The following is a 13,391-nucleotide window of genomic DNA, read 5'->3' as shown; positions in this document are numbered from 1 at the left end:
GTCTTTCACAATTAAAACAAAACAAATTGTGCGTATTTCTTTTATAGATATGATTTCAGAGAGGGGGGAAAGAGGGGGGAGGGGGAGAGAGAGAGAAGAGAGAGAGAGAGAGAGAAACATCAATGATGAGAGAGAATCACTGATCAGCTGCCTCCTGCACGGCCCTCATTGGGGACCAAGCCCACAACCTGAGCATGTACCCTGACCAGGAACTGAACCTTGATTTCCTGGTTCATAGATCAACGCTCAACCACTGAGCCACGCCAGCCAGGCAAAATGTACGTATTTCTAAATGTTACAGAGGAACTCAGTATACCTAAAACTTGAGAACAGAATGTTCTACTTAAGTCAATTCTGAAAGGAATGTTAAAGACTAATGATTTAGTGACATAACAGAAAGAGCTCTAGATTTGGAGCCAGCAAACTAACTTGGGTTTGAGGCATAGTTCCCTGATGTGGTACATATATCTTCATCTGTAAAATAGGGGAAATATTATAGAACTGTTGTGAAGATCAGAAAAGATTATAGATGACTCTTGCCTTTGTTAACCATGAAAAACTAAGTATTGATGTTATTGGTTCCTAGACTAGTAAGAATAGTCAGTTCAACATTTTATCGCTTTCTACACAAATTTGAAGGTAATTCCACTATTTTTAGAGTGTCAGACTCAATCATCTGTAATAAATGGTAGCAGTTACATATTTGATATGTAATATAAAGACTTAAAATATTTACTTAAAGTTCTTACCATTTCAGATAATATCCTATCAAACTATTAGTCATGGTAACTTTAATTATCCTGGACTAAATAAAAGAAGTTTTTCAAACAAGCCAGATACTTCTGAATCTAAGCAGTACATGAAGGGGAAATAATTTATTCCCCTAAATTTTCTTAGTCTATGTTATTCTCCTCAATTGTCATCTTTTTTCCACTCTTTCTTTCCCTAGAACATAATTATTTTCCACGCTACCTAGACAACTAAGTTTTTTTTTTTTTTTTTTAATATATTTTATTGACTTTTTACAGAGAGGAAAGGAGAGGGACAGAGAGCTAGAAACATCGATGAGAGAGAAACATCGACCAGCTGCCTCTTGCACACCCCCCACCGAGGATGCGCCCGCAACCAATGTACATGCCCTTGACCGGAATCGAACCTGGGACCCTTCAGTCCGCAGACCGACGCTCTATCCACTGAGCCAAACCGGTTTCGGCGACAACTAAGTTTTTTTAAAGCTCCCCTCCCCCCCCAAAAAAGGTGGAAGCAGGACAAATTACTGCAAACTAATAATAAGAAAAAGTAAGTTGTTCTGTGGTAAATGAACAATGTATGAAATAAAACAAAACATGTTTTAAAAAAATGACATTTAAAAAACAAAAATATATTCAAAACTCAAAATCCAAATATTTATATCCACTTTAATGTGAACCTTATGCCAACTATTTAGAGTGTCTGCTGTTTTGTATGCATAAGAATTATCAGATATATGTATTTGTTCTTACCTTTAGATTTGGGAATTAGCTCTCCACAACTGAGTATCCGCACCTCAGCAAATGGTTTGCTAGCTGCATCTGTTTTCTGATTTTCTATCTCCCTCACAACTTCTTGACCAGAAATCACTTGCCCAAAAACAACATGATGCCTAAAGAGTCACATAAAAGTGATTAAATAAAAGCTTCTTATTTTAATGTTAATTTAAAGTAGGTTATAAAATTATTAAAATATTTACCCATCTAAATGAGGAGTTGGTTTTGTTGTTCTTTTGGAAATCATCAGACAGAAGAATAAAAACAAAGTCAGAGAAAAACAAAGTTAGCATCTCTACAAAGGAAAAGAAAATAACTGCATTGGAAACAAAGTTGTACAAACAAATCATACATCTTAACATAATACTTATTACATTAACCTTAAGGAGAATAGAATGCAATGTGCTTTCCACATAATGAATTTTCAAAAACTTGTTCTGATTATAAAAGTAATATCTACACATTGCTGAAAACTTCCATGTATTTAAAGTTAACATTTTGGTGTTATTTCTATCCATCCATGTTTTTTGCATGTGACTGGGTTCTTACTGAATATTCATGGTTGTATATTGTTCTACTATATGGACATATCAAAATTTGTCAAACCATTCCACTAGTTAATGGTTTAACAATAGTATTTTTAATCTTAACATTTTAAATAGTTAAATCACAGATCATATTGATGGCTCTCATACATTTCCTGTTGAACCTGAACAGAAGCATACAGTGTTTATAATTATTAAATTACATGTCAACGTTTAAAATTTTGGATGCTTTTACATAAAAATCCAGATTTTAGACCTTCTGAAAACCGGGAAGATGTAGAACCCGGCACATGGAAATAGTTGGCCAGACCGAGAATCCCTGCCTTCTTTAATACAGGAATTAATAGTTTGGTTCCTTGTCCCAGTAGTCTTTACTTATATTATTTAAGACCTGTAGCTTTTTGAGTTTGTTACCCCTGTCATAAAGTAAACTTCATGTTGAAGAGAGTTCTTGATTAAAACTTTGGATAAGCCGAAACCGGTTTGGCTCAGTGGATAGAGCGTCGGCCTGCAGACTCAAGGGTCCCAGGTTCGATTCGGGTCAAGGGCATGTACCTTGGTTGTGGCACATCCCCAGTAGGGGGTGTGCAAGAGGCAGCTGATCGATGATTCTCTCTCATCGATGTTTCTAACTCTATCCCTCTCTCTTCCTCTCTGTAAAAAATCAATAAAATATATTTAAAAAAAAAAACTTTGGATAAAACTCCAAGAAAGAAAAAATTCCTCTTTTTGTGAATAAAATATATTTTTAAAATCCTTTCTTTTTCCATATCAGCCTTAAAAGCTTTGTGGTTAAAAGAAGGCTGCTACTTGAGTAGCTAGTAGGACACACTAGGATGGGCATTGTATAAGATTTATTATTTTTTAAAAATCTTATCAGCCGAAACCGGTTTGGCTCGGTGGATAGAGTGTCGGCCTGCGGACTGAAGGGTCCCGGGTTCGATTCCGGTCAAGGGCATGTGCCTTGGTTGCGGGCACATCCCCAGTCGGGGGTGTGCAGGAGGCAGCTGATCGATGTTTCTCTCTCATCGATGTTTCTAACTCTCTATCCCTCTCCCTTCCTCTCTGTAAAAAATCAATAAAATATATTAAAAAAAAATCTTATCAAAAAAGACATTAGAATTTTGGAAGTAGAAATACCATTTAAGTTAACTAATAGTTAGCCCTAGCTGGTTTTGCTCAGTGGATAGAGCATTGGCCTATGGACTGAAGAGTCCCAGGTTAGATTCCAGTCAAGGGCACATGCCCAGGTATGGGCTCGATTCCCAGTAGGGGGTGTGCAGAGGGCAGCAGATCAATGATTCTCTCTCATCATTGATGTTTCTATCTCTCTCTCTCCCTCTCCCTTCCTCTCTGAAATCAATAAAAATATATTTGGGAAAAAAAAAAGTTAACCATTGGTTAAAGCACATACAATACTACTAAAAAAAAATAATCTAACATATACATTTATTTTTAAAAGTCCACCTTACTTTTAAAACTAATAACCCATTATTTCCTCACTGTTAATAGCTATGCTTACTTGAACTTGCTAAAAGCACCTAGAAATATAAAAACCTAGGTGCATACTTAGTTTTTATTATGTTATATTCAATGTGCAGGCATGTGTGTGTGTGTGTGTGTGTGTGCATAATCTGCATCTAGATACAGTTAATCCTCACTCCGCAGATTTCATATTTGCAAGTTTACTTGCTCACTAGAATTTATTTGTAATCCCTAAAGCAATTTCATAGTTATTTTCATGGTCATTCTCAGACTGGTGAAAAAGGTTGTTGGTGAGAAATATGGAAAAATGGGAACTCTTATAACAGTGCTGGTAGAAACATAAAATGATGTAACCACTGTGGAAAACATTCTGATGGCTTCTCAAAAAGCTAAAAGTGCTCTGGCTGGTGGGGCTCAGTTGGTTGTCCCGTGCACCAAAAGGTTGCTTGTTTGATTTCCAGTCAGGGCACATGCCCAAGTTGAGGAAGCCTATCAATGTTTAGTGCTCTCACATTAATGCTTCTCTTTCTTTCCCTTCCTCTCTCTCTAAAAATCAATTTTAAAAGTCTTTTAAATAAAGTTAAACGTAAATTTCCACATGACCCAGCAGTTCCGACTCCTAGGTATGTAGCCAAAAGAACTGAAAACGGGGACTCGTGGAAAGAGGTAAGATGAAATTAACACTTAGAGGGAAGATTCAGTGAATATACTTGAAAGATGTTATGAACTTAATAGAGATTTTGGTTAGCACAGAAGAATTTTATCTAAAAAAGGAAAATCAATTATCATGCCCAGTGTTAAGGATCTGATAAAATTGGCACTTACTGCTGATACTAAACTATACATCTTTTTGGAAGTCAATGCAGCAATATACAAAGAAAAACTTAAAAATGTGTAAAACAGCCCTAACGGGTTTGGCTCAGTGGATAGAGCGTCGACCTGCGGACTCAAGTGTCCCAGGTTTGATTCTGGTCAAGGGCATGTAGCTTGGTTGCGGGCACATCCCCAGTAGGGGGTGTGCAGGAGGCAGCTAATCAATGTTTCTCTCTCATCGATGTTTCTAACTCTCTATCCTCTCTCTCTAAAAAAAAAAAAAAAAAGAAAAAGTGAAAAACAGCCCAGCCAGTGTGGCTCAGTGGTTGAGCATGGACCATAAACTAGGTCAAGGTTCAATTCCAGTTCAGGATACATGCCCGATGGCAGGCTTGATCCTCAGTGGGAAGCGTGCAGGAGGTAGCCGATCAATGATTCTGTCATCATTGATGTTTCTATCTCTCCCTCTCCCTTCCTCAATAAAAATATATTTTTAAGAAAATGTGTAAAACATTTCAGTAAGTAAACTTGCAGCAAATTATAAACAATAAATAATTAAAATGCATCAAATAATAGGCACAACAATGTTCACTGCAGCAATTTGGAAAAAAGGGAACTAAACCAAATGTTCAAAAATTAGGTTAATTTGCCAAAACCGGTTTGGCTCAGTGGATAGAGCGTCAGCCTGCGGACTGAAGGGTCCCAGGTTCGATTCCGGTCAAGGGCATGTACCTTGGTTGCGGGCACATCCCCAGTGGGGATTGTGCAGGAGGCAGCTGGTCGATGTTTCTCTCTCATCCATGTTTCTAACTCTCTCTTCCTCTCTGTAAAGAATCAATAAAATATATTAAAAAAAAAAAATTAGGTTAATTACCCGGCCAGGTTGACTCAGTGGGTTGGAGCATTGTCCCGTTCACCAAAAAGGTTACAGGTTCAATTCAGGGCACATACCTAGGTTGCGGTTTCCATCCCTGGTTGATACACATACAGGAGGCAACCAATCGGTATTTCTTTCTCACATTGATGTTTCTCTCTCTCTCAAATCAATACATATCCGCAGGTGAGAATAAAATATATATATAGGTTAATTATATAAATAAACCACTGTACATTCAAACAATGTACTAACATGTAGCTATTAAGATGTTAATATTTAATGATGTGAAAAGAAATTTATATTATATTTGAAAATTGATTATAACAGTATATATACAACACTCACTCTACATACGTTTTTATTAGAAAGATGCTCTGGGGATGGGATTGTTTTCTTTTCATTTGTATGGTCTAACTTTTCTTCCTTTCTTTCTTTCTTTCTTTAAATATATTTTTATTGATTTCAGAGAGGAAGGGAGAGCCAAACTGGGTAGGGCTGTGTGGTCTAACTTTTCTACAAAAAACACAATAAAGTTGTTTTTGTTAAGAGAAAAAATATTAAAAAATCAGGCCCGGCCAGGATGGCTCAGTGGTTGAGTGTCGACCTATGAACCAGGATGTCAGGGTTCGATTCTGGTCAAGGACACATGCCCGGGTTGTAGGCTCAATCCCCAGTGGGGGGCGGGGTGTGCAGGAGGCAGCTGATCAATGATTCCCTCTCATCACTGATGTTCCTATCTCTCTCTCCCTTTCCCTTCCTCTCTGAAGTCGATAAAAAATATTTAAAAAAAAATAAATAAAAAAGAAAAACATCAGAAACCCTATGGTGTGGGACAAAAGTAGGTTTACAGTTGTGAGTACATGAAACAGTTTATTCCTGTATTACTGTTTATTAATTATTGTATTACTTTCCATATAAACAACTGTAAACCTACTTTTCTACCACCCTGTATACACATAAGAGAGTATTATGCAGCTGCAAAAAAAGAATGAGATAGGATCAGTTCATATTTATGAACTGATCTGGAGTGATTTCCAGGACATATTATTAAGTGAAAAGAGCAAATATTATAAATATACTACCTACTGTACAAGAAAAAAAGGGAAAGTAAGAAAATATATATGTATCTGTGTTTATGTTTGCAGAAAGAAATATAGGAATATAAACCAGAAACTAATGAGGTTGGTTACTAGCATGGATAGCTGGATATGGGGTGAAAAAATGGGAATGGAGTGAAGAGTTAGGAGAGAGTGATACCTCAACAGAATTTTAATTTTAACGTTTGGAATCATGTTAATGTTTTATAAACTTTAAAAATGAAAAGAAAAGAAAAACACACACACAAAAAAAACCCAGAACAAAACAAAACAACATGGGGAGAAGGAGAACTAAAGGAAATGTAATCAGAAACAAATGACCCTAACATGTTTTGAGTCATAAAACCACATAAAATTCACACCAAAAAATACTAATCCAAGTAACTTTTAAACATGGTATTTTAACTACATACTCTATGTCTAAAGAAAAAGTAGCTATACATAAATAGTGAACTCTAGATAATAGGCTATCTTCAGTGATATAGGATGGTTTTTTGTTTTTTTTAGGATTCATCGAGTAGAAATTTTGAAGATAAAAGGAAGCCAGGTGTTTCACTGTTGAAGAAGAGTTACAAATATGGAATGGAAAAACACTAGAATACACATGGTGCTGTTGGACTTAGTTCTTCTCAGAGCAGGAGAGTTTAAGGCTCTTGAAAGGGAGAGCAGATCTGTTCCCATAGGACATGATAAAAAATACATATTACTAACAAGAGCTCTGGGTCACAATTTTTTTATAGTCAGAATTACAAAACATCAGCAGTATTAGCTTTGGGGTTACAAATATATTTTAGTGAGTAGGCAAATTCACATATACAGAATCTTAATGAGGACTGATTTTATTTTACTTTTTGTAATTATGTAATTTATGGAGAGATACTCTGTAAATATCCTATTCCTTGTTAAATATGCCCTCTAGACCAGCCAGCATGGCTCAGTGGTTGAGCGCTGACCCATGAACCAGGAGGTCACAGTTCGATTCCTGGTCAGGGCACATGCCCGGGTTGGGGCCTCAATCCCCAGTGTGGGCGTGCAGGAGGCAGCTGATCGATGATTATTTCCCTCCCTCCCTCCCTCCCTCCCTCCCTCCCTCCCTCTTCCTTCCTGTCTGAAATCAATAAAAATTTATTTAAAAAGAAAAAAGTATAGTTTTTAAAAATATATATGCCCACTAAATTTTCCACCTAAATCTTTCCTTAATCAATTATTACTGAGATGACTGCAAATATAGTGATTTTTCTACTGCATCATTCCTTTTACAATAATGAGTTCATATTCTACTAAGGGACAGCTTTTGTGTTTCCCATTATTCACTAATTTTTTATACCTATGGACTCCTAGACTTGTTTTATTTGACAATGCAACACTTTTTGATGGTCAAATTGTCCTAAAGATGGTCAGTGGAAACACCACCCCTTCAAACTGGGTCCTGTCTTCTTGACAAGTTTTCATCATTTGAAAACTTTAGTACAATTCAACTTCCCTTTCAATAATATTCCCTTCTTCAACAATTCCTTGTTCTCCCTTCTTTAAAAATGCCCACCCCTTATAGGGCCCTCCTCTGTTTGTTAGGGATCAAGGGCAGGCACACAGAAAAACGACACACCAAGAGAAATATTTTCAGCTATCAGATCATAAATACTTACATGAAAAACTGAGAACCATTTGTATCCTTCCCTCTGTTGGCCATTGATAAGAGAAATTCTTTGTTGTGTTTAACAGCAAAACTCTCATCTACAGAGAAGCAAAGTTTTCAATTACATTACTTATAAACTACCCCCCAAAATTATTTCCACTCCTCTTCATGTCTTATGTCCATGTCATGTGCTCTTTAGTACCAGCAAAATTTAGGTAAAAGTCAGATTAAAAGAAGAATCAAATATTAAGCAATTTCCTTCCCCATCTTTTTAAAGTGTTTTTTTTTTTTTAAAAAACAAACCACCTCACCACAGGATATGTTTATTGATTTTAGAGAGGAAGGTACAGAGAAACGTGATGAGACAGAAATATTGATCAGTGGTCTTCTGTATGTATGTGCGCCCTGACCAAGGATGGAACCTACAACCCAGACACATGACCTGACCAGGAATTGAACCCGTAAGCTTTTTGTGTATGGGACCACACTCCAACCAATCAAGCCACCCAGCTGGGGCTCTACATCTTTTTATATTAAAATATTTCTAATTTTCAATCCCTTGCTATAAACTCCAATTACTCTATCAACCCCCTTTCTTTCCATTTACATTTGTCCTTTATGTTTTTTTGGAAAAGGCAAATTTCTTTGTTTAAACAAAAAAATGAAACTTACCTAAAAAGCAAGAGAAGAATCCAGATAGAATTTTTTTATATTGCCCCCCCCTCTTAAGAATTGAAAATAAGGAATGCTTCACAAATGTGTGCATTATCTTTGTACATAATCTTCTCTGTATCATTCCAATTTTAGTATCTGTGCTGCCAAAGCCATACTATTTATTTTACTTCTGAGCTCAAAGGGTACATATTATTCTGAGCATAAAGAGGTACTCTTTAACTTAATCTCTGCCACAGCATCACTTAATGCAAAGAGCAGCTTGCCTTCCAATCTGCATGAGAATGAAAACTAAGCAAGTGAAATTTGAAACAAAATTCACTGAATACCAAAGGTGAAAGATGGATAACAAGAAATATTTCCCCATTCACATGTTCATAGTCTTTCAAATGATCTTCACATCAATAAAAAATTCTAGCGAGAAAACTCAAATCTGGGAAAAATATTATAGCTAAATTTTGGAATATCAAGGAGAGTTTAAAAATTTTTTTACAGAAAAATGGACCCAAAATTTGGATATTGTTACTAAGAAATACTGCTGAATCACCTTTAATAAAGGTTAAGATCATTCAATATCCATTTATGGTAAAGACTCTCAACACAGTGGGTACAGAGAGAATATGCCTCAGTATAATAAAGGCCATATGTGACAAACCCACAGCTATGGGATACTGAATGGTAAAAAGCTGAAAGCTTTCCCTCTAAGGTCAGAATGAGATAAAGATGACCACTCTTGCCACTTTTATTCAACAGTAGAGGCCCGGTGCACAAATTCGAACACCGGCGTGGTCCCTTGGCCTGGCCTGCACCCTCTCGCAATCTGGGACCCCTCGGGGGATGTCAGAGAGCCAGTTTCAGCCTGATCCCTGCAAGCCAGGCTGAGGGACCCCACTGGTGCACCATCGGGGCCGGGGAGGGACCGCGGGAGGGCTCCAGGGCGTGTCCGGCAGTCTTGCCCAGTCCTCACTGGCTGGACCCCAGCAGCAAGCTAACCTACAGGTCGGAGCATCTGCCCCCTGGTTGTCAGTGCACGTCACAGTGACTGGTCCAATGGTCAAAAGAATGGTCAGCACTTAGCATATTAGGCTCGGACATCCCTCGCAATCTGGGACTGCTGGATCCTAACCGCTCGCCTGCCTGCCTACCTCATCACCCCTAACCACTCTGCCTGCCTGCCTGACCACCCCTAAATGCCTCTGCCTTGGCCCCCGCCACTGCAGCTTCATCTGGAAGGATGACTGGAAGGTTATTCGGCTGTCCGGTCTAATTAGCATATTTCGCTTTTTTTATTATAGATCACTTAAATCCTTCAAATAGTATGATATATGTATGTCCTACACCACAAACAAAAATTCTATCTCTATAAAAAGTCTATAATTTAAAAAATATATTTTTTTATTGATTTTTTGAGAGGTAAGAAGAGGGAGAGAGAAAGAGAAACATCAATGTGAGAGCAGAACATTAGTTGGCTGCCTCCTGCAAGCTACCTACTGGGGATAGAACCTGCAACCTGGGCTTTGTGTCCTGATTAGGAATTGAACTAGCAACCTTTCAGTGCATGGTACAATGCCCAACCAACTGAGCCAAACTGGCCAGGGCATATTTTATAAAAATTTTCACAAGAAAATTTACCTAACAACAAAAATTACCTCCAGAGTAGTTGAAGGTAGATGGATATTAGTACTGTAAACACTGTTTAGTAAATAATCTTATTGATTTAATAGAGAAAATCAAGTGAATAAAACAGAAACCATTAAAAACACAATTTAAAATAAAAGTAAACAGTTTTACCTTCAAAAAATCCTCCATAAATAGATTCCCCTCCTCGTCCATTTCCTAGGGATGAAAAACATGCATTCTTAGAACTCTCAAGACAGTAATTTCTTTCAAGGTGCTACCTAAACAAAATGCTTCTTAGAAAGTTAGTGCTTGAATGACTTTCAATACTACTCAAAGGTTCATAGCAAATCGTAGTCAATACTGACAAGATCCCAAATTACTTTCTTTCCCTTACGATATAATAGTAAGAATATGGCAAAATCTATTAAGATAAGGGACACACACACACACACACACACACACACACACACACACTGGTCAATTCTAATGATGATTATGTAGGTTTTTCAACAGAAATTACTGACCATTTTGAAAATGTCTTTAAAATAGAATCTTGATGATTTTATAATAAAAAATAAAGGTAAAAACTGTATGGTAGGTAAGGATTACTAGCTGTGAGGAAATCAAACACATACACTGATAGGTTACTAATGGAGAAATACAGTATTTTGTTTTTTATCAAGAAGCAAATTTCTGAAATTAATTCATACTTCAAAGGTGAAATTATTTCCTGTGCTTCCTTCTTTTAACTTATTTCTATGAGTACTTCTAATTGATAGGGCAAAAAAAAAACAAAAAAAAAAACCTGAAGATTTGAGATCTATGATATTTAACAAGGAATATATAATTTTTTTGTGAATCAAAGTCTTACCTTCACTGAAGTCACCACCCTGAACCATAAAATCTTTGACAACTCTGTGAAAGAGACAACTCTTATAATGCAATGGCTTCTGAGTTGATTTCCCTGTTCCCTTTTCACCTATAAAAAAGAAAAATTAGTAGGCCATTTAGTAGAAAGAAAATCAAGGAAGTAGTATTAAAGCATAATTAATGATGAAAGCTTTCACCCTGTAAAATAAATAATATAGATTTTTTTAAACTATTGAATTTTCACTCGCTCAAGAATTTTTTTAAAAATTCATTTAAAAAATGCTGAAGAGTGCTGAAATGTAGAAATCAATGTCAAATAAAATCCCATTACAACTAATATTTCTAAAAATTACTTTAACACAATGCTGCATAATTTGCATGTTAAGAATAAAAAGTAATATGCAAAAAGAAATCTAAAATTTGTTTAAATAAAAATGGGACTACTGTTAGGGAAATTGAAAATATCCACAAACCTGTACAAAGACAACGGAAGTTCTCGCATGTTTTGGGACACACATCAGAAAATAATTCAAAGACAACTCTTCCAGCTTAAAAAAAAAAAAAAAGGAGTTGGTTTAAACTTCCTTACTAATTTAAAATATTAAATACTCATTTATAAATGTTAAATAAGAACATTAATCTTCTTACCTGGTTGATTATTAATGGCGATGTCAAAAAAACATCGTGGACGTTGAACCTTTATTCCCATGGCTCCAATATTTCAATCTATGAGTAAAATACAGTTTTCAGACAAAGATTTCTTCATAAATTTCTGTAAAAAATATTTTATGGAGCATAAACTAGAAATGTAGTTTGAAATTTATTTTGATATTTACTTCCATGGCACAAAACATAAAGATTCTTTTCTTTTAGAGATAGATTGCATTTTATGAGGCACACAGAAAAGACAGGGGGAAAAAAGGCTTAGCCCTGGACAATGTGGCTCAGTTGGAGCATCCTCCCATGCACAGAAGGGTCTTGGGTTGGATTCCCCGTCAGGGTGAATACAGGAGGCAATCAATTGATGTTTCTCTTTCTCTCTCTCTAAAGATCAATAGAAACATAAAAAAGAAAAAGAAAGAAAAGGCTTAGCCATTATACAATACCAAAGGCCCAGTGTATGAAATTCATGCACGAGTAGGGACCCTAGGCCTGGCCGGCAATCAGGGCCCATCAGGTTCCCTGCCTCCCCGCCTCCTCCTTCCCTTGCCATCCTCACGCTGCCGCCACCATGCAGTTCCCCCTGCCTCCCTGCCTCTTCCTTCCTTTGCTCCCTCAGCACCCGACCGCCGCTGCTGGTCACCCGCCATGTCCTGCACCACCCCGATGGTCAGCACACATCATAGAGATCCAGCGAACTGCCATTCTCCCAGCTGAACTCCCGAGGAGACACTTTGCATATTAGCCTTTTATGTATATAGACTAGGGGCCCAGTGCACAAAATTCATGCACTGGGGGTCGGGGGTCCCTCTCACATACTGGGAGCCCTCAGGGGATGTCCTACTGATGGCTTATGTGGGGAGCGGGCCTAAGCCATACTCTGGCCTCCCTTTGTGGGAGGCAACGGGGCTGATCAGGGGAAGGCACCAGCCCCATCACGGCGCTGCTGCAGCCACTGCTAGTCACCGCAGCCACCAAGGTGTTTTTATCAACACGGACTCCAGTCCCTTCACCAAGAAAAAATGACAACTTTCTTTAGGCATTTTCAAGATGTGTCTTTCATAGGATATGCATTTATTTATTTATTTTTTATCCTCACCTGAGGATATGTTTCCATTGACTTTTAGAGAATGTGGAAGAGAAAGGGAAAGACAGAGAGAAACATCAAAGTGAGAGGAACACTTTGATTGGTTGCCTCCTGCATGAGCCCTGATCTGGGCCCCGGCCAGGGAGGAGCCTACAACCTAGGTACATGCCCTTGATCAGAATCGAACCCAGACCCTGCTGTCTGCAGGGTGAGGCATTATCCACCTAGTCAAACCAGGTAGGGCAGGATATGACATTTCTTCCAGCAGCAGACCTTCATTTTTTTCTCCAGAAGTGTGGTGGAAAAACCCTAGACCACCTTTTTGGATTCTTATTACCCAAGTTACTAAGAATATTACCAGTGGCATACAGGAAGCTTAGCCAATGTGCAGTCAGAAAAGGTGTTTCCTCTATAGTTCACACCAATCAACCGCTGGGCCCTGCCCAGGCCTAAAGCCTCTGGCCAAAGCTTTAGGCCTGGGCAGGCCCCTCCAGCTCCCTCTG

The 13,391-nt window shown here is 37.7% G+C and overlaps 1 protein-coding gene and 1 pseudogene across 4 annotated transcripts in view; both read right to left on the bottom strand.

Moving 5' to 3' along the window:
• The window catches only part of PPIG (peptidylprolyl isomerase G), a 44,553-nt gene that overhangs the window by 20,687 nt on the left and 10,475 nt on the right, over positions 1–13,391 (bottom strand). For 2 of the 4 annotated variants that reach the window (XM_054722875.1, XM_054722876.1), the window contains 7 exons: positions 11,790–11,867; positions 11,615–11,689; positions 11,143–11,250; positions 10,443–10,487; positions 7,990–8,077; positions 1,730–1,759; positions 1,503–1,642 (listed from right to left, as the gene is read on the bottom strand). In XM_054722875.1, coding sequence (XP_054578850.1) covers positions 1,503–1,642; positions 1,730–1,759; positions 7,990–8,077; positions 10,443–10,487; positions 11,143–11,250; positions 11,615–11,689; positions 11,790–11,850 — 547 coding nt within the window. In that variant the 5' untranslated portion in view covers positions 11,851–11,867. Of the gene's footprint in view, positions 1–1,502; positions 1,643–1,729; positions 1,760–7,989; positions 8,078–10,442; positions 10,488–11,142; positions 11,251–11,614; positions 11,690–11,789; positions 11,914–13,391 lie in introns of those variants that run through there. The other 2 variants (XM_054722877.1, XM_054722878.1) reach the window with 2 other exon arrangements.
• LOC114230528 (U6 spliceosomal RNA) lies at positions 8,714–8,809 on the bottom strand (annotated as a pseudogene).

This window comes from Eptesicus fuscus, chromosome 11 (assembly GCF_027574615.1).
Source record: "Eptesicus fuscus isolate TK198812 chromosome 11, DD_ASM_mEF_20220401, whole genome shotgun sequence".
In the NCBI taxonomy this organism is placed as follows: Eukaryota; Metazoa; Chordata; class Mammalia; order Chiroptera; family Vespertilionidae; genus Eptesicus; species Eptesicus fuscus.
Note: the sequence above shows the minus strand (reverse complement) of the source record. Positions and strands in the feature narration are given on the sequence as shown.